The sequence below is a fragment of the Cavia porcellus genome, unplaced genomic scaffold, assembly GCF_034190915.1.
Source record: "Cavia porcellus strain 051 isolate PalLab524CR breed Dunkin Hartley unplaced genomic scaffold, mCavPor4.1 scaffold_31, whole genome shotgun sequence".
NCBI classification, from domain to species: Eukaryota; Metazoa; Chordata; class Mammalia; order Rodentia; family Caviidae; genus Cavia; species Cavia porcellus.
Window position 1 is genome coordinate 40,440,526 of NW_026947514.1, and position 21,321 is coordinate 40,461,846.

General features: G+C 36.0%; 3 protein-coding genes across 5 annotated transcripts in view; 1 reads left to right on the plus strand and 2 right to left on the minus strand.

The window, feature by feature from the left end:
* The window catches only part of Slc38a6 (solute carrier family 38 member 6), a 54,974-nt gene extending 50,161 nt beyond the window's left edge, over positions 1-4,813 (minus strand). Inside the window, exons 1-2 of the mRNA XM_003472499.5 lie at positions 4,636-4,813; positions 3,509-3,639 (exon numbers count right to left, since the gene is read on the minus strand). Coding sequence (XP_003472547.2) covers positions 3,509-3,639; positions 4,636-4,740 — 236 coding nt within the window. The 5' untranslated portion in view covers positions 4,741-4,813. The remainder of the gene's footprint in view (positions 1-3,508; positions 3,640-4,635) is intronic.
* Positions 4,814-4,837: 24 nt separating this feature from the next.
* On the plus strand, positions 4,838-12,920 carry Trmt5 (tRNA methyltransferase 5). Of its 3 annotated transcripts, none has more exons than XM_003472498.5 (5): positions 4,838-4,976; positions 6,048-6,700; positions 8,539-8,663; positions 9,951-10,602; positions 11,155-12,920. In XM_003472498.5, the coding sequence occupies exons 1-5, from the start codon at positions 4,972-4,974 to the stop codon at positions 11,238-11,240; spliced, it is 1,521 nt and encodes a 506-aa protein (XP_003472546.2). In that variant the 5' UTR covers positions 4,838-4,971; the 3' UTR covers positions 11,241-12,920. The 3 variants fall into 3 exon arrangements, with proteins under 3 accessions (XP_003472546.2, XP_063096929.1, XP_063096928.1); XM_063240859.1 differs by having other exon boundaries at positions 6,048-6,229; XM_063240858.1 differs by lacking the exon at positions 4,838-4,976 and adding an exon at positions 5,148-5,339.
* Positions 12,921-15,849: 2,929 nt separating this feature from the next.
* Positions 15,850-21,321, minus strand: part of Mnat1 (MNAT1 component of CDK activating kinase) — a 212,638-nt gene continuing 207,166 nt past the window's right edge. Inside the window, exon 8 of the mRNA XM_003472515.5 lies at positions 15,850-16,312. Within this exon, the coding sequence (XP_003472563.1) occupies positions 16,192-16,312 (121 nt within the window). The 3' untranslated portion in view covers positions 15,850-16,191. The remainder of the gene's footprint in view (positions 16,313-21,321) is intronic.

Sequence of the window (21,321 nt, forward strand, 5' to 3'; positions counted from 1 at the left end):
CCTACCAACACTGTGAAAAGAAATAGCAGGAATAATTCTCTACCTATCCTTAGGAAGATATTGGCATGACAAGGTACCAGCAAGAGCTGTCCCCAGGGACACTATTCCCCACTACTTAAAGAAACCCTAACTTAGTGACAAACTTAATTAATAAGCAGCAAGGTTGAGAGGTGAAAGTTCACCTATGATTAAACTGACTTCCAGAGACCTTAAAAAACAACAATAAATTATTACCAAAAGGGACATGTGCAGTATTCATCTACATGTAAGACCATAGTGTGTGTATGTATATATATATATATATATAAACATTATAAGGAGAACCAAAAGGTAAATCCTCTGAATGTGATTTCCTTGAGGTGATGCATACAGTTTTCCAGTTCAAAAATTACAAAAGCCCACAAAAAAACACAGTCCACAACAAAAGCAAATTGGTTACTTAAAAGCTGATTTGCTTATCAAGAGATTTGGAATAAGAGCAAGAAATAACCCTAAATCAGATTCTGTATATTTTAAATTTCCTTGTTAAAAACTCTGCTTCTACTGGTAAAACAAACAAAATGAACTTATGCATTCATCTGTTATCCACGGTGCCAGATGCTGAGGATAAGATCTAGTCCTAAGTGATTTCAGAGTTTAGGGAGAAGAGTAACTTGCAAACAACTCACAACTACAAATTATAGTAATGAAATAAATATACAAAGTACTATGGGAGTACAGAGCCAGGAAAGGTTTCTATGTCAGCCTACGGGCCAAGACTTAAAGATGAAAAGGAATAGGCATAGAACATGTGTCTGGCCTCAGAAAGCAAAATGAGACTATTTAATGAGAGGGAGAGGAGATGGAGAGAATGAAAAGCTTATGTGCTTTATTTGAACTGAAAAATTGTAATTGATCAGTAACCTACACGGCTGACAACTTTTGATTCACTCTAGCCAATTAGACACAAATGCAGAAGCTGAATAAACCGGTTCTTATGGATATAAAGCAAATTCTATTTTTAAAAATTAGCCAGAGTCACATATTACATGATAGCATTTTGGTCCATAAAGGTTTGCATATATGATGGTGGTCGGATGAGACGAACAGAGCTAGAAAATTCCTATCACCAAAGGAATCACAGCTGTCCTAACACGGTGTTGCAACATATCATGAAAATGCTGTGGCAGTGCTGATATAAACAAACCTACTGTGCTACTAGTCAATTATCTACAGTACAAAATACTTGATAATGACAATAAATGACTGTGCTCCTAGCTTATGTGTCTACTATTTTTTTTGGTGGGGGGTACTAGGGATTGCACATGCCAGGCAGGCACTTGTGCCACTGAGCTAAATCCCTGGCTGTGTTTACTATTTATTACTGTTTTAGAGTGTACACTTTCTAATTATGAAAAAAAGTTAACTGAAAAGCAGCCTCACAGAAGTCTTTTAGGGAGGTAGTCCACAGGCAGCACTGGGGTTATTTGCTTTTGTGCATGTGTGTGTGTGTGTGTGTGTGTGTGTGTGTGTGCGTGTGCTACTGAACCCAGGGCTTCTGCACAGAGCGACATTCACAGCCCCTTATAAAAACTATGTTTTAAATTTTGAGATAAGATCTTACTAACTCACTAATATGCCCCGGCGAAGCAAACTTAACCTTCTAGCTTAGCTTCTCAGAGTGCTGGGGTTACAGGTGCTCACCACCACACCTAGCTGAGGAAGGCATTGTCATCACAGGAGGTGGCAGCACAATCTGTGCTACCATCCCTTAAGACTTTCCAGTGAAACAGGATATAGGAAGACAGTGACCTGACCCCGTGTAAGCCTAGGCTAATGTGTGTGTCTTAGTTTTTAATAAAAGGTGTAAAATATAAAATAATTTAAATATGGAAAGCTTATAGAATAAGGACATAAAGGAAATATTTTTGTATAAGTATACAGTGTGCTGGTTTTAAGCTCATGTTATTACAAGAGTCAAAAAGTTTAAAAATTGTTCAACTTTATAATATCTAATGAGATAGACAATTCTTTTTAAGGAAGCAAGAGGCATTATGGTAACCATTGTTGATAACCTTGTACTCTGTTTTTACATCATGTACTATGTCTATCCTTGGTTTTGACTGACAGCTTTGCTTTGCCATATTTGACTCCCCCCCCCAAAAAAAAAAGTAGTAAGAACTAAGGAGTAATAAAACCCAAAATGTGTAAATTTTGTTGTAAAAAAGAGAGGGAAAAAAAGTGCTCTAAAGGATACAGCTGCAAGTGTGTTTAGGGGTGTTAAAGAGCTGACCATATTAATGTTTTGGGTTGGATCATTGAACACAACTGTTTGCAGTCTCACTGTTTGAATGTCCACTTTGTATGCTTTGATACTGTGACTTGAGCAACTATCTCTAAGATGATAATGTGTCATCTATTAACTGGTGATTTCTTATTGTTTTTTTTTTGTTTTTTTTTTTTTTTTTTTGTAGTTCTATATTACTTGTACCCTTACACAGCTTTGTTTTGTTTCGTTTTTTCTCTTTTTCCTTTTAAATAAAATAAAAAAAAAAGTTTAAAAATTAAAATGTCCGGGGTCAGCGGTCTGGGTAACCATTTAAAGGATAATAGTATGTAATATAGTAATGATTGTGGATTTTCCACTGTCTTACTACTATTTTGTTTTGCTTCACTTTACTGTTCTGTTTTAGTCCCTTTAAAGAAATGTTTGTGAAAAACTAAAGTAAAGGTTAATCTATTATTTGAAGAAAGAAAAGCATTTTTTATCGGTACCAGGGATCGAACACACAACTGCCTGCTTGCAAGGCAGGCGCTTATGCCGCTGAGCTAAATCCCCAGCCCCAAAAAAGCATTTTTTGTAAGTGTGGGAGAGACCACGTGTGCAGTGTTTATAAAGTCCAGCATAGCACCCTAGACCTTCACATTCACTCACCATTGACTGACTTACCTAGAGCACCTTCCAGTCCTGCAAGCTCCATTCATGGTAAGCACTCTACACAGGTGTAAAATTGTTAATACTGTATTTTCACTATATCTTTTCTACACTTGAAATATGGTTAGGTAAAATATCATTGTGTTACACTGAATATAGGATTCTGTAAAGTAATGTTTACTAGGGCTGGGGATTTAGCTCAGTGGCATAAGCACCTGCCTTGCAAGCAGGCGGTCGTGAGTTCGATCCCTGGTACCGATTAAAAAAAAAAAAAAAAGTAACATTTACTTTACAGGTCTACTTCCTGGAGCAACAGGCTGTATGATATGCGTAAGTGTGTGACAAGTAATGCCATCTAGGTAAGAACAACAATACCTTCTAAGAAGGCATTTGTGAAAATATGCTCTATCTTTAAGTGATGCCTAACTAAAAATAGCATCCTTTGAAGCTACAGAGAAAAAAAAGTTTTAACTTCAGAAATAATCTAGCTAGAAATTTTATAGCTAGCTATGGAACCTACTCCTTTGCTTTCAGAATACGATTAAAACGCGGGAAAAAAGGAGTGGAATGGTAAAATACGGGAAAAAAACTCACCTAAATCCAAGGATACCAGTATTAGCCATAACATAAGCTAGGCCAAGAATGCCACTTCCCATGATGGCATTCATCAAATTAAAGACTGAAAAACCAAACGAAACTCCTGAAGATCTTTGTCTATGAAGTTCCTGTAAGTACAGAAATTCAATGGTGTTAAATTTCTGGATGGTCAAATTCAAATTTCATTTAAAAACCACGGAATGGTCATGGACAACATCTGCAAATCATCAGGCTGTTCACGGACAATACTTTCCTTTCCTTCTCACCTCCTAATTGGTGCCCCAGGAATCCAGAGCTCCCAGGAAGAGTCCCATCTGTCTGTACAGAGGCCAGGCAGTGTTCAGGGAGAGCCTTGTGATTAATCTTGTGAATTCCTTCCACAGAAGAAGGAAGATAGCATAGGAATGGGGTGGAGACCTACATAAGGACGTTGGCCTCAGCTCATGTGATTTCTGAAGAATCCCCGAGTCAGCTTAGAACTGCTGTCAACTCTTCCTTTCCAGTTACTAGGACTGCAAACTTAATCCTTATTTATATAATTAATAAATCTACCCAACTGTAAGGATGGTCAGGACTACGTGCATTGACAATATAATGGAAGCAAGTCACATTGTTTTGGCAAATATATCCGTGGAAACCCTTTGCCCCAAATAGCAGCTGGAAGCAAAACAACAACTGCAACAGAGCAAGGATTCCACATGCACATAGAAAGAGGATTCCTGGAGCGCAGAGGCTGGGAACACAGCTGGGCCTCCGAGCATTCGCCCTGAACCGGAGTTCAGGTGGGGTCCGCAGCGAGGGTTTAAATCGCAGTTTGGTGCTTATCACTGGGCCGCCTACCCTCCTCCTCCGCTGGGGAGGCCAGGTGAGAAAAGAAACATCTCGGGACAATTGCAAAGACCTCCCAGACCTGCAGGAGGTCCGTGGCGGGACCTTTTCTTTTTTCTTTTTTTTTTTTTTCAACTTTTCTCTCCACAGCGTGCGCAGCCAAGGTCCCACGCCTGGCTCCCCCGACCTCTTCAGGATGTCTGGCGCTGTCTGAGGGTCCCACCTCCGGAAATCGGACTCTTGGCTTTTCCCTTTCTCTGGGGGCTTCAGTGCCTGGAAACCCGCGGAGCACTTACGTTGCTTAGCAACGGGCGCAGCTCCTCAGCTGCCGAGTCTCCAGGCTGCTGGGCCGAGAGGTACCAGCCCCACTCGGCGCTGCTGCTCCCCCAGGACGCCTCCATGCCGCTCCTTTGCTGACCACCAGGTCCATGCGCGAACCTCGACTCCGGCCCTCCTTTCCTCGCGCCGGAGGTGGAGCTACGAGCCGGTCCTTCCGCACTCTGTTCCGCACGGGGAAGGGAAGAGCGCAGGAAATCGTGAAGTCTGGTGACGCGCGCTCTCTTGGCCGCGCACAGTGATGACGCAGCCGCGGACTGCACCACCTGGCCTCCGTTTCCCAAGCACACCGGAGTATGAGGTGAGGGGTCTGGTCACCAAGCCAGCTGGGGAGCTTCACCCGGACTCGGAAAGGCACAGCTGGTGGGGTGACGGCCGGGTCAGCGGCGGTACCGGTTCGCTGCGACTAACCGGTCGTGACGTATCCTGCCCGCATGCCGAGTTTAGGTCCGGAACTGGGCAGCGAGGCCTTTTGATACAGCCTTTGACACATTTTACAGTTAAGAAACTGAGACTCGGATTCGGTGATTTACCCCGGGGTCGCTCAGCTTGTGAAGTGTTAGGCCAGTTTGAACGCTGAGCGTGAACTTTAACTTCGTTGCGGTACAGAATTGTGCGGCGCTTTTCGCACCATAATCGCCTATTAGGTACTTACGAAGGAAACGTGAGTAACAGATACAGTGCTTAAAAGACTCAGCAAAGAATAAAATTTTAAAAAGACGCTGCAAAACCTCTTTTGAAAATGCAGAAGCCTCTAGTTGTAGACAGGACCGATGGCAGTAAAGCATCAAAGACAGACAACTTGGCAATATACGATATAAAGACACACTGAGGCCAGGCTTGCTTGGATTTTAAATTCTTCCTTAATCACTTACCTGCAGTGAGACCGTGTGAGTTAACTTATTTGGGGCTCTTCGTTTACAAAGCTCATTTACAAAAGCAGTATGCCACTGCTGGACTCTCAATACTGATAACACAGCATCTGCTACAATGAGCATCTGTAAGCTTAGGAATACCCAGTAAACATCGCCTAATATTGTAGATGATTCTTTTGTAGATGATTTTTTAGCTCACATCCTAGATTCCAGTCCTAACTGCATTCTGTAAAAAAGGTCAATGTAAGAAGGTCAATGAGTGCAACCGGGTGGATGGATCATTAATTCCTCCATCCAGGCAGCAGCAGGGCAGAAATTGCAAGTAATAAAAGTCGTGCTATCCTGGAAAAGCTAGTATACTTCTTCCACAGCATTAAAAGTTTTGTTTAGCAGGATATTTGAAACAAGTTACATTTTTATTCTCAGAAGCCACTGTAAATATGTTCATTTGTAATTTCATGGTATTTTTTTTTAATAAGTGCATTTTTCTTTTAAAGAATCTTATGGAGGCCATTTGGATTCTCAAGACTTTTGAAAGTAAAAAGCTGTAACTCAACTGAATCCAAATTGTTGATTCCGCTAGCATGGACAACGCTTACACAGAAGCTTAGGAAAGTACCTGGTATTTTCTTCTTATTTCAAAGAAAAGTATTCTCAACCATGGCAGAAATGGAAGCAAGTAAGAGCAAGTCTGAACTGTTTTCACCACCTTCTAATGTTCGTGGAATGAAAAACCTTGATAGGACAGCTTTTAAAAAGACAGTCACCATTCCAGTGCTTAAAGTGAGGAAAGAAATAGCCAACAGATTGTTGCGATCCCTTAAAAGGTCAGCACTGCAGCGCCCTGGCATAAAGCGTGTGATTGAAGATCCAGAAGATGAAGAATGCAGATTAATTATGTTGGATCCCTATAAAATAATTACTCATGATTCCTTTGAAAAAGCAGAACTCAGTATTTTAAGTCAACTTAATGTCAGTCCGCAGATATCTAAATATAATTTGGAACTAACTTATGAAAACTTTAAGTCAGAAGAGATCTTGGGAGCTGTGCTTCCTGAAGGTCAAGATGTGATTTCAGGGTTTAGCAGAGTAGGACATATTGTACACCTGAATCTTCGAGATCATCAGCTACCATTCAAGCATTTGATTGGTAGGTGTGTTACTGTAATGTTCATGTACTAGAAAGCAGTTGGAAAATTCTAATTTTTTGTTTTGAAAATCATTTTTGAAATGCTACACAGGGACAATTTATTGTTGTAATCTTAAGCCAAACTTTGAGCTGCATACCCTCTTTTGAGGGACAATCTGTGTACTCTTCTCAGAGCATAGCAAGGTCTAAATAATTGGTCTAGGCTTTTGTATACCAGTACAAAAGTATTCTACACTGAACAGAATTTGTTTTAGTGTGCAAGACTATGAGGTCTTCAAGATAGTGTTTAGTACTAGGTTTTAAAAATACAGGGTTTCCGTAGACAAAAGGACAACACAGTTTATTTAGGCTTTTATTGAGTCAACATTAATTAAGCCTCTTCTATGTTAGGCACCAAACTTTGTTTCTTAGAGGTTCCAGCCTTTTAGAAACAATGCTTATTGTTAATGTCCTACCTCTGTATATACAGATTTAAATGTAAAGCTTTAATTCTTTAGAAGATAGAAGTAGAGGACTACTCAAAATTACATTTATCCTTATATAAATATTTGATACACATATATTCTCTAGATTCCTTAAAAATAGAAATTTTCACAACTGCTGGGAATTATTTTCAGACTTAATATCTGGTACTCAGTGCTTTGCATGGGTAGTATTTTAGAACTCTGCTATTAGCCATTAACTTTTTTTTTATTGATGAGAGGGATTGATAATGTACAGTGGTAGTATAATAAATACCTGAGTAGATCCTTACAATTGTTGACTGAGTACAGATGTCAGGTGTAGACTTTTATACAAGTTATTGCCCCCCAACTCAAAAATTCCTTTGGCCTGCCTATTTTTTAAAACTCATAAAGGGGCACTCAAAGGTTAAAAATAAAAATAAAGAATTTCCATACAGTTATGGTTTTAAAGATTTTACTATAGAACTTCAGAACTGCTTATTTTTTAAATTACATTCCTCATTTAAAATTCACTTCTATACTTTAAAAGCTGAATCCAGATATCTGAAGCAGACCAGGAAAAGAGCAGTGATTGCTTAGAAAATATTGATACTATCATTTGCAAAATCAGGTGTCCAAGTATCAGTAAAAGGGAAATTCTAGTATTTCAGCATATTTGTATTATTATTTTTAATAAGTTACAAATCGTTATCTTCTTGTGTGCAGTGAGATAATTATAAATTTCTAAAGTGCTAACAAAAAATAAACTGTAAAAGGGCATCTTTGATATGTCATTTCTGATGTATTTTACTATTTTTGTAGCTTTTCTGCTATTATGAATATTTGATGAAAAGAACGTTTTATTTAGATCAGATTCTAAAGAATCAATGTTTCTTTTGTTTTGCTTACACCTTTCCAAAGTGAAAGCATTTGTTCAAGCCCACAGTAAAACAGACATTTGGCTTGAGGCCCATGGCGACAGGCAGATGTTTTTGCTGATGTTTTCTGAGACCATTTGTTGCCCAGGTCTTCACATCTCTTTTTTTCATTCTTCCCCACTTCCCTGTGTTCTACCTTGTTTCTTACTTGTATTAGTACATTTGAGAGTTAGTAAAAATGTGGACAAATATTAGGTATAGTCTACTGCCTCAAATTTTTTTCTTATATCCATACATTTTGTGTATATTTCTTATACTCATACATTGTGTATATTAGAAATTAATTTTAGTATCCTGTTCCACTCTAGAGTTGTATGCAGCATTGCACCCACTAGGTAGGGTAGTTTTAAATCTATAGGCCAAAAGAAAATATAACTTATTTCTGTTAAATATTTTCAGTTGTAGCATTCACTTTATAATGAATAGGCAATATTTACTATTAATTTCTATCTTTTAGGCCAAGTTATGATTGACAAAAATCCAGGAATCACTTCAGCAGTAAATAAAATCAATAATATTGACAATACATATCGAAACTTTGAAATGGAACTGCTATCTGGAGAAGAGAACATGATGACCAAGGTACAGAATACTCTATTATCTCCTAGTAGGATGTGTATCAAGAATAGTGTTTAGAATCAAAATAGATTAAAAAAATTAAAAATATGTAACACCTAATATTGCTGAATATGTAAAAATCTGAGAACTTACATGTTATTGGTGGGATAATATTTACAGAAAAGCCTTCTCAGAAAAATTGGTTGAATTCTGACATCAGGATACAGTGGGTTATCACAGTTTTTTAGTTCCATATTTCTTTAAGTAAATTGCCAACTGCCAGGAAAAGTGACAAAAAAGCAAGTTGTAACATGTAGTTCTCAAGACATTTAAACTTTCCTAGTTGTACCTGGAGAGACTTTCAGTTGGCAAAAGCTTCCATGAACATGTTCCACTCTGGAACCTGCCTACTTTGGCAAGAGCATCTGCTATGGTTCAGGAGAGAAAAAAAAGTCCACATAAATTTGCAGTTAAAAGTCCAGGAAAGCAGGAGATAGAGGATGTATCTCTATTGGATTTATTTAACTTTGGAAAGTTCTGGTCTTTGATTCTTTGTTCATAAAATAATGAACTTAGAGTGATGGCTGAGGTTGCACAACTAGAATTTTAGTTTTATTTTTGATGTTCTAATGTGTCTGTGATGGACCTGAAAGAAATGTTACAGTCTTATTTACTTTTGGTTGTGATTTAGCTTAAGTGTATGTATTTAGTTTACTCCTGAAAGTAAGATTTGGGAAAAGAAAGAAAATATAGGAATGACTCATTCTTTATACTTGGTATAATTTATAGGTGGGAAAGTTGCAAAGTTCAAGTAAAGACTTAGTAAAATACTCAAAATTATGCCTCCCTTCTACTAAAAACTCAGAAGAAGGAAGCTTATTTGCTAGGTGGAAGTGTTATCAACAACTTAACTACATACTAGGAAGATATGTATGGTGTGTTGTTTCAAATTATATGATTTTTCCTTCTCCATCTGGTGACCTAAGAAAATAATTAAGCCAGTCAGTTGGTCTTACTAAAAAATTCTTCATGTGATTTGGAAACAACAATTTATAGTCTTTTAGAAATGAGAGAGCTATTTGGCTTTGAAGAGATGAATTTTCTCATGAACAAGTGTAACACAGGATACTAACTGTCCCATAAATAGCATAAACATCTAGATTCAAATTTAAATGTCTTTAAATCCTGTTATTTGCTCTGGTAGTATACTAAAGTTAAATTTGTGTGTCAGTACGCACGTACACATATCTGTCTAGCATCAGTGACCAAAATTTAGTATCAAGCAGATTAACCAAAACCATACCTTTTCAGGTTCGAGAAAACAACTATACTTATGAATTTGATTTTTCAAAAGTATATTGGAATCCTCGCCTCTCTACAGAACATGGCCGTATCACAGACCTTCTCAAATCTGAGGATGTTCTATTTGATGTTTTTGCTGGGGTCGGGCCCTTTACCATTCCAGCAGCAAAGAAAAACTGCACTGTGTTTGCCAATGATCTCAATCCCGAATCTCATAAATGGCTGTTGCACAACTGTAAATTAAATAAAGTGGACCAAAAGGTGAAGGTCTTCAATTTGGATGGGAAAGACTTCCTCCAGGGACCAGTCAGAAAAGAGTTACAGCAGCAGCTGGAATTGGCAGAAGAAAGAAAACCGTCCATCCACATAATCATGAACCTGCCAGCTAAGGCCATAGAGTTTCTCAGTACTTTCAGATCACTTTTAGATGGGCAGCCGTGCAGCAGTGAACTGCTTCCCAGAGTGCACTGTTACAGTTTTTCCAAAGATGCTAATCCTGTTCAGGATGTTCAGCAACGTGCTGGAGCTGCGTTAGGCATCTCCTTGGAGACGTGCAGTTCAGTTCACAGTGTAAGAAACGTGGCCCCTAACAAAGTAATGCTATGCATCACCTTTCAGATTCCAGCTTCTGTACTCTACAAGAACCAGACCATCAATCTAGGTGAGCAATTCCTAGTGAATTAAATGTAAAGTATAGGGGCTGGGGATTTAGCTCAGTGGCATAAACACCTGCCTTGCAAACAGGCAGTCGTGAGTTCGATCCCCGGTACCGATAAAAAGGAAAAAGACAAAAAAAGTAAAGTATAATACTTTTCATGTAGATTTCTTTGGAATATACATACTTAATAAACTTGAAATTAAGAGATTAGACTAACTCTAAGTTATTTCAATTTAAGATCCATGGTCCTGGGCTTGGGATTTAGCTCAGCAGCTCAAGTGCTTGCCTGGTAAGCACAAGATCGTGAGTTCGATCTCTGGTACCAAAAAACAACAGGATCTATGGCCTTTCAATTTGACTTGCTTCTCAAAATTTTAGTAGGGACATGGTTCATTCTAAAATAGGAGTCTTTCATTAACCTAATAAATTCACAAAAATGTTATTTCATGTTAAAGATTACTACATTAAAAAAATCTTTAAAATGCCTATATATTTTTAAAGTACACTTAACTGTTAAATACCTTATCTGAAAGAGGTTTTCTGTGTTTGTTACAGAGAATGATGAAGAACCATCTGTTAAACGGCAGAGGAAAGATAATGACTTTTTAGAAGAAAAAACAGAAACTGCTCCAGACACTTAACTGGAAATGTTTTCTCACCACTGTACTTTTATGTAGTGAAATATAATTTGTATAATTTCATAAACATTTAATATTGAACTCTTTAATATTTTTCCCGGCTATCTTACCATTACCAAGTTAAAGTTTCGATGAAAACTTTTTATCTAAATCATACTATATAACTATATTAGCTTTCCCATTGTTGAGACACATTAAGATACCCACGACTTAAAGGCTGAATTAGCTCAATTTTTCAGAAGGTTCAATACATAGTTGGCAGCCTCCAAGGCAGAAACATGAAACAGGCATGAGAGCAAATCTGTTTAGTTCTTAGTGGCCAGGAAATAGCAAGGAACACTGCCTGAGAAAAATTTGTTGGGGGCCTTAAGAAGTACCCAAGGCCATGCAACCCAGACATACCCAGGAACATGCTTTAATAATCAGGCACTTCTTATTCCAAAGAAGTTGACAAACCAGGATTAATGATCACAATTAGTATTTTAAAATCTAAACTATATCTAGTTTTTTATTAGATAAATATGTTTAATGGTGCGTGCATGTAATCCCAGTGATTTGTGAAGCTCAGGGAAGAGGACTGAGTTTGAGGCTTATCTAGTAAACATGACAAGCCCTGTCTCAAAAAAAACAAAAAGGATAGTAAGCTTAATATTGTTGCTCTCGGAAAAATTTTTGAAGGTAAGGTACCGTAGCAAACCACTAACACCATTTTATAGTTATTCTTTATTGAAGAGTGTAGTAATTTTACATAACTACACCTACACTACCAATTACTACAATCAAGGTAATTTTAAAAAATGATTTAGGTCATAGGTAGGTAGACTATATCCTGCCAGCTAAGTCTGGCCCACCTTATGGCCACCCTACTTTTCAAATGGTTGTAAAGAATCAAAATAGTATTTTGACACATCTGAAAACTATGAAATTGGAGAGCACTAGAAAGCAAGTAAGGAGATACAAAAGGAAGGCAAAGAATGTCCAAGGAAAATTAAACTGAAGACTATTAGACTTTCCCAAGAACAGTTACTCAGAGTTAAGGACAGTTGAAGCATTGCCAGTAGTCAATTAAAAAGGCAAATAATTCTGAATGGCTTTGCCTCTTAATGGGTACACAGATGTTTCTAATACTGCTTAGTATTATTTCAGGTGTTACTGCCAAGCTTGAAGTGATTACTGAATCATCTTCTATGAATATTATGCATGGAGCAGCTATGGATGAATATTTTCAAAGGAGTCAAGAAAACGCCAATTCTGTACAGCCTAAAGTGGCATCTCCTAAAGTGTTATAACTGGCAGTGGCTAAAAAACAGAAAAAGTCTTTGTTGAACAAATCTATAAAGTGAAAATGTCAAGAGTTTAGCCTATAGCTATTTACTACATCACTCTTCAGCAAGTCCCTTGCGGAAAAATTCTGAACCATTCTTAATTCCTTGAGTTTTGCCAGAAGTTGAAAGTGAATATTTTAATCTGCCCTACCTCAGTTGTATCTGTGTATTAACATTTTGTAATGTTTTGAGTTTAGAAGTCAGGATTTAAGTTTTTCTTAACAGGCAGCATTCAAACACAATTTTGGAAATGAATGACTAGAAATTATATTTTGTTGAAGACCTGGTAATATTTCTTAAAGAATACAACCTAAGATTAAAACAACTTTAATGTGAAATATACTGTAGTAAAACTTAACATTTGGATTCCAGTATTTTACTTTATACATCTTTCTTGCTGTTCAAAAATTAAACATTTCTATCCATGCAAATTAGTGGGTATATTAAATTTAGTATTTTGGGAGGTCTTGGTGCAAGACCAAGAAAAGTTCCCCATTTCAAAACCTAACTGCAGTTGAGTTTCTAGCTAATCTTCAACTGGAAGTGATTAATGACAGTTAAAAGGCAGATGTCATGGAAAGAATTATTCAGTTTTACAGATTCCTACCAAATAATGAATATGCTCAGTTAGTGTGTACTCAAATCAATGATGGTGCACCTGTTAGTTCTTAGTGATACAAACAGCCCTGTGCAGAACTTATCCATAGGTTCACCACCACTGTGCTAGACTGAAAAACATTTAATGGTATCTGTTAGTATGAAAAGACTTAAAATGTAAAACTTCATTCATAAGTAACCATTAACAGGGTGATTATTTGCAGTTGACTTTGAAGATAGGTCAAAACTAGGTTTCCAATTAAAGGCAGTGTTACTCCAAAAAAATACAAAAATTGTAATTAATTATATTTTGAATTTTGTAAAAAAAAAAAAAAGTATATATTCTATCTCCTCAGTACCTATATAATGTCCCTGATTTGCCTGTTAGCCTGAAAAGCCTTAAAAAGCAGCCCCCCCCCAAATTGCAAAACCCTGATCTCAATCATTAATCACAAACTCAAATACGTATGTTTAGAAGCCTGGCAGCTAATGTAAATAAATGGTACAAGATGTAGAGAAGTAATGAATTACAGCCCCTCTTGTCTAGAAACATTTAAATTGTTTTGAAATTCAACCTGAGTAATATACAGTAATGTGCTAGGTCATGAAGCATGTATTATAAGTAATGTTCTTATAAGACTTGCTTCCACGAAGTTGTCCTTTAATTAGAAAAGATATTCTATACGTAAAATACTTACATGCTTCAATTAATATTTAGCCTTTTCCCTTGGGAGAAGTGAGTACATAATTACTTTACTATAAATCTAGATCCACCTAAACTTTTAGATATAATACCTAGCAAATGAACTGTTGATTAATTCACTAGAAAATGACACCTAGAAAGCTCACTGATGCAACTTTTTAATTTTATTAACTTTTTGACAGTTATCTGCTACCTTAATTGAATTTTAAAATTATTTTCACTGAGTTGATGTCATTTTTGTTCCATAAAGATCTATATATGTGCTCTAAGATTCAGGAAAAAAATTTCCTGAAAGTCTTAAGAGGTTGGACTACCTAGATCTGGTTTTAGCATAGCTGTTGTTCCTAAGTTTGGCAGTTATTTCTATGGCATGAACTCTGGAGCCTGAAACTCTGGATTCAAATCCCAGCTCTACTCAACGGTTTAGCTCAGTGGTATAAGCACCTGCCTGGCAAGCATAAGGTCGTGAGTTCGATCCTCAGTACAAAAAAAAAAAAAAAAAAAAAAAACAACAAAGCCCCAACAAGATTCCAGCTCTATTTTTAAATTGTATTGACTCCTAGCTAGTTACATACTCAACATCTACTTGTCAATCTGTTAAAAGTAGGGAAAATAATAGTATTGTTTTAAGATAATATACAAGGCATGAATCAGTGCCAAGCACACAGGTAAACAATAGTTAATACTATTTCTGAACTAGTGTTATAAAATGCTAAAAGACTTGATTCACGTAGATGAAAAGCTGATAAAGTTTTGTCTCAGGAAATCACTTAAAAGGCTTGGAAAAAAACAATATTTCTGTTTGTTGTCATTTGATAATCTTTAATCTTCAGGTAACAATTCTTAAGGTGAACTCAAAATAAGTACTAAAAGCCTTCAAAAGGTAAAGTTCATTCTCTTTAAATACATTATTTTTGCAGTTGACTGTAGCAGAGCCTCAAGTGAAAGTTCAAAATTTTCACTATTTGAACAGATTTACAGATTATATTTAAAATTTAAATCTTCAATGAGGAATACTTAGATTTTTAAGGAAGAAGATATGCACCCTGGTAGAGTATAACTAGAAATGGACTTAGATTAAAAAGGAACCTGTGTTCTAATTTTGGTGTTTTACATATAGGATTGTGGTCTAGTCAATTATTCTGCCTTGGGTTACCAAAGAAAGAAATGTAAAGGTGAAGATGTGTTCCTGAATTTAATCTCTTAATTAACAAAGTAAGATGGATTTGTTACATGTGGCTATTCCACCATAACATAACCACAAGTCTAGGTTCACACAATGTTCCATCTATAAAACTAACATCTGTTGGGATGGAAATTTCATAGGAAATCCTTTAATTTGCTTCAGAAATTGTGTCCCATATCCATTGACCAATGTAAAAACTCACACAAACCTGCGATACTACAAATATATCCAGCCTATCCACATCCAAACTAAGCAAAACCCTCATTACAATAAAGCCTTTGAAGTTTCAAAGGCTTACTACATCAGAGCCTGCAACTTACTGCACAGGGATATTTCACTTAAAATGTACCTTTTCCAGTCTCCCAACATTTCATCATAAAATGAACTCACGTTGGAGGTGAAAGGTGCCATTTAAGTATTAAATTTTATTAACTTGCTTCTTTGAATTTGTCAATAAAGCAGGTTAATGCTGTGCTCTGGTTTATCCTGCGTTTGCCTCACAGCTGGGAACCATAACACCTTGATCAAGGTTTGCCTCACTTCTTCCTGCTCAAAACTGGCACTAAGTCCTTAAAATTGAGGGAGTGACATTATCACAAGTCAGGTTTTACCTGTTGTGACCTGCTGGTAGAAAGAAATATATCCACTTGTCTGGACTGGTGTTCAGAAGACATTAGGAAAAAAAGGAGTTTTATGGGAAGAAATAATAGAGCTGGATATTAACACTAAATGTTGTAATCAAAATGGCATTTTAAAATGTGTTCAAGTAAAACACTGTAATAAGAGAAAAACCACAAAATGTACTATAAAGTCTAGCTTTATTTTTAAAAAGATTTAACAAGTCTGTCAACCTTAAACATACATAGATGGATTATTTATTCTTCTCTTCCATCAGATTAGGCTCATTGCTTCAATCTGGCTCAGGAAAAAAATATAAAAAATAAATCCTTTTCACAAACATGTATCCCATGTATTTTTCATCTTAGTTCTGAAATTTTCTCTGCATAAATATGTTAGCACAGGTGTGAAAGACAGTACTGTTGTGCAGTTGCATATGGCTATTAATTTTTACAAGTTTGTTTTACTTCTCTAGTCCCCTGATTGAGCTTCAAGGTCCAAATCTTATAAATGGTGAAATCAAGGTTAACTGGGCTGCCAGAACAGCCCACTGAATGCATCCTGCAGTGCTCTGTGACAAGCCAGAGAAGAAGTATAGCCTCCGGCGAGGTCTTGTGGAGACGCAGCTCTGACGTGGTTTAAATATCTAAAACAAAACAGAAGTGTAGCCATGAAGTACAAAGCACATACATACACATTGGTAACATTTTTCAAAGCAAGGGTAAAACTGACTTCAATTTTAGAGAGGAATTCTGAGATTGAGATGTTCAGGCTTTTATTAATGGATTATTACCTTTCAAAAGGAAACATGCCAACTGTAGTGCCTAAATGAAGTACCTAAATTAGTGCTAAATTACAAAGTAAATTATAGGAAGGTCTAAAAACAGTTCTGAAGGAATTTCAAAATACTTGCTATTAAAGTGTTCAGTCTTTTAGTCTTTAGGACTGATTTGTTAGCCATCGTTTGGGCACTTAATTCTCTCCTTGGCATATTTTAAAAATACATAATATCACATTATTATTATAGTAGTATTTACATATAAACTTTTGATCAGACCCCTAAAAATCTTAAGCAAATAAGGGAGAGGAGAGAGTATACTTATTACTTTAAAAGTACTTCAATATTCCAAAAGTATATTGTCTCCTTCCTTCTAGGAAAGGAAATCTTAGAAAATGATAAGTCCAAGGAATTTCTGAGTTTGAGTTCAAAATAATATCTCAAATAGAGTTTTCTGAATTGATCTCAAAAGACAGTGTAAGAGAGACAAGTTTTCTTCAATCATACATACAGCTTTTTAGCAACTGAAAGTTTCTACCTTGCTAAAAGTAGACAAATAGCCCTTTAAAATATAGGACAATCCTAGCCAGTGAGGGACAACTTTTTCACATTGCTACCAATGTTGCTGAAACACAAATATTTTCAGCTTTGCTTTAATGCCTGGTTTAAGAAACCACATTGTTTCTTCAGGTCTCAGGAAGTGAAGCTGCTTCACCTACTTTAGAATTATGGTTATGGCAAATGAATAAATCAGGTAACAGAATGTTTTAATAACTTGGAACATTTTCCACTCATTCATTCAAACTTCCTGTGTGTCAAGATGTTAACGCATGAGCAATTTATTATACCTAACATAACAAGTCAGTTTGTCAACTGTATCCATGTTTAATAATTTTGTGTGATTAAAAAATACATGGCAAGATAAGAGACCAAACAGAAAAAGTGGTTAAAATAAAAGCCAACCTAACCTCCTAGAATCGGCTATAATTTATTCAGATTGCCACAAATCAAGGTGTTAACACAATTCTTTACTTTTAGCCCAGGCTGAAATGGGAAAAGGGAAAGAGGAAGGAAATTAATATTTATTGAGCTACCATCTAGAATTATTTTGGTAGAGTATCTATAGCAGCATAAAATATTTTCACATGCATCTCCAAACTTTATGAAGTTGGAATATTATGCTAATATTCTATATGCTATACATATCATGTATAATTATATACATATACTAATATAGTAAACATAAAATACATGTAAATAGAAAATTTAAAGAATGAAAGTTACTATTTAAAAAAACTTTTTTGGAGTCAGGGTCTTGCTATGTAGTAGAGGCTGGCCTTGAACTCACTATTTGGTCCAAATTCATGGCAATTCTCTTGCCTCAGTCTCCTGAGTGCTGGAATTACAGGCATATACCACAGAACATCCAACTTTGAAATAATATTATTGATTGGAAGCTTTAATAATTTCTCTCCACAGTCTATTTTATGTCATGCCCTCCTAGCATGCAACCCACTTTGGAGTCTACCATTATTGACTAGTGATTGCCAAACTCTAGACAGAACTTTTATGTCCTTAGGATTTCAATAGGGATTCACCAAACCTACCACATGGTCAAAGTTATCTGCTCATTATTTCTCAGAACATAATAAAAGATCAACTGTTAAGATTCTGATGTATAGGAAATGAGTACTGAGTCACTTAAAAGTCTACAAATCAATCTGGTTTCACTGAGAATCATACAAATAATAAGTTACTGATATTTTTACACATAATTTGGGAATGAAATGTCCCACTCCCAGGACAATATCTAGTTAATTTTATCCACACACCAAATGATGTTGTGCCACCCTCATCTTTCCTCAGATCCTCAAGAGAAAAGCATAATTTGTGTAAACTCTGATGGCTTCTCACTCATTATGGACTCTAAGCACCACAAAATCATGTTTGTCAACTCTAAGAAACCAACTATCACAAGTAAGAATTGGTCTTCATAGCTGTAATCCAAACCACTGTGCAACTGTTTTGACTTGTTGCATTGTGGTATAGCTCACTTCTGGGAAAGTTGAGTCACACCATCTCTGGCTTGGCAACTGCAGCATAAACTTGCAGTGCGCATACAATTTTATATGTTAACCCGAGAAACCTGAAACAGCTGCACTGCTGGCAGGAAAACACAAGACCACCAGTAAAATATCCAAAACAGTTGCATCTTTTAATTTATGACTGTGCACTGTTTCCATAAGGAGTATATAAAACAGTTCAGCTTTTATAGGTAAAATGTAATAGTCATACTCATTGAGACCATAAATGTATTTTATAAAGTTTATCTAAAATGATTCATTGGTGTTTGAAAACAGTATTTCTTCAGCAGTCATAATGCAAAGCAATGCGCAAATATTTTAAAATTTGACTTATTAATGCTAAGTTGTATGATTCTCACTGCCAAAATCAAGTCAATTAAAATTTCTTTGCATAGAACTAAAAACAAATGTACTTCCTTTCTAGCAGTCATTTACATTAAACATGTCTGTAAGTCTTTAAGTTCTTACTATTTATATTGCTTTGGTGCACAAAAATATTATGTTAAGTATTTCAAATTATTTTCACCATGGAAACTATACAATTTCTAATTTTTAAAAACACAGTAAACTCTTATTTAGTTGTGGATTTTAATTTTTCAAGCATCTGAACTCAATGTCTCAAACCCTATAATTATTGTGGTATGCCAAAGTATTTTTAAAGGATCTGCCACACTGAAACCACACAATAAGAATTCAGTGTTGTGCCTACTTTTTTTCACTTTTATCCACATCTGTGTTATTTTAGTTCTTTCATGACTACTACACATACATCACAGAGTAGGATTCCTGGGTTTATGCCAGAGGTCAGTATCATTTCATATACACCTTTACATAACAGAATGAGAAAAAAGTATTGGCCAAATTTATTTCCAAAAGTCAAGCTCAGTTGGATTTTGGAGCCTGGAGGTAATTGCTCTGACTATTTTTGCCAATCCCAGGACACTATTTCTGTTTCTCGTAGGTTTATTTTAAATATGTGTAAATCTTATAAGCAGAAACCAGGAAAGAAAAGAGGTTTGTTTATTTTGGTACCTGTATCCTTATTTTTACTGAAAGTAGACTAAACTAAGATTTTTAAAAATCATACCTTCAATTACTTTCTTAATAAGGCTGATTGTTTTCAAAAGCATGTTTAAGATAATTCTTGTACAAAAGGCGTCGGATGTCCTAATTTATGCCCTAACGCTGACTTCCTTTGCCCTTGCATATCAAAATTCCTTTAAATAGACTCCAGAGAAGGGGAATAAAAAGCAATGAATTCTGAGAGGAAAGGAGAGAGAATTAGGCAGTAGAACACCACACTTGAAAGTCTGTTCCTGAACTTTGATTACTATGCTGTCGTGGTTTTTTTTTTTTTTTTTTTTTTTCCTGGTTATATTTAGAAGCTTTTACTCCTAAAGAAGGTGGTATAATTTACACTTAACTTCAGAAAGACTGTGTTTTCTCAGTTCTTTAACAAAGAGAGTGCCTCTGAGATTGCTTTCACCATTTCCCTTGCTTTAAAAGCTCTATATTGACCATCTGGCTAAAGTCTTACACTCAGCTCATTTTAGTGCTATTCAACAATGCTTTGGACTCTCAGCTAGGAGCAGAGAGGACAAGTGTTGTCACTCCATACCAAGAGGCAGCACTCTTCCCTCCAGTCTTAACCTGTTTATGATGGCACACTAGCTTCAGAATCTAAAATTCTTAGAATTTAAATTGTAATGAAAATGTGAAGTTCATATTAGTTTTTATTACTTCAAATTAGCAGTCCCTAGAGCTAAAAACTTAGACTGGTTCAAACTAAGCAAGGTAGTGAACTCTAAAGACTAAGGCTTTTTTTTTTAAACAAGGATTTTGTTTCTTTTTTGAGATAAGGACTTACAATGTTACTCAGGCTGGCCTCAAACTCCTGGAGTTCAGGCAATCTGAGTCATGCCACTGTTACAGGTTCAAGGTGCCCATTTTTTTAAAGACTGTATTTAATGATGCCATGCATTAAACGGAATAGTTCCAAAAGTATGTGTCCCAACCCACAAAATTCATAACATTAAGAGAGATTAGTCAGTTGACTCCAGCTGTCAAAACCAAGAGCTCTAGTAAGAAGTTCAGCCAAAGCTAGAGGAGACTTGTAACACACACTAAACTCTATCTCAGTGAGATTTAAAAATAAGTAAAGCAATAGGATGCTCAGAGGACTTTCACTAAAAATAAGAAACACTGAGAACTAAGGTTAGCACTTGGGTGTTCCACCCTAGTGACTGTATCAGAATAACAGACAAACCATCTAAAGAGGAGAAGAAATAATCATATATTCCAAGATACAGGAGGAATGGCATTCTAATTCAGATATATTGTCTATAACTATGAGAGCAGTTTGGTTACAAAACACATGGCTTATTGTTACTGCAGTGAAAAATGTCACAGATTTCCACAATCATATTACTCTTGACTTTATTATCTAACCAGCAGGTGACAGCACAAAATGAATATACTAATTATTGATGCTGATTTCGTATTTATTGGGAATAGAACGAACAATTACAAAAGATGCTAAAACCATCCAAAAATCAAAGTTCAGACTTAAGATACTTAAAAACCACATAGTGTCCAAGTATACAACATGAATTATTGTACTCATACTCAATAACTGAATATCGATTGTTCAGATAAGCCTTTCCAATCTATAGATGGAGTAAACTCTGCAATTTATTGCTATCAAAGTGTAGATAAGGTATTTTGAGATAGAGTACTATTACTGGAAATTAATTACATAATACCAATAATACATCCTTGATTTGAGTGTGAACT

Bases quoted from the DNA above. Each gene is read 5' to 3' on its own strand.
- Trmt5 (XM_003472498.5), top strand. The intron at 8,664-9,950 runs GTACAGAATACT...ATACCTTTTCAG, and splicing joins AAGAGAACATGATGACCAAG to GTTCGAGAAAACAACTATAC. The intron at 10,603-11,154 runs GTGAGCAATTCC...TGTTTGTTACAG, and splicing joins GAACCAGACCATCAATCTAG to AGAATGATGAAGAACCATCT.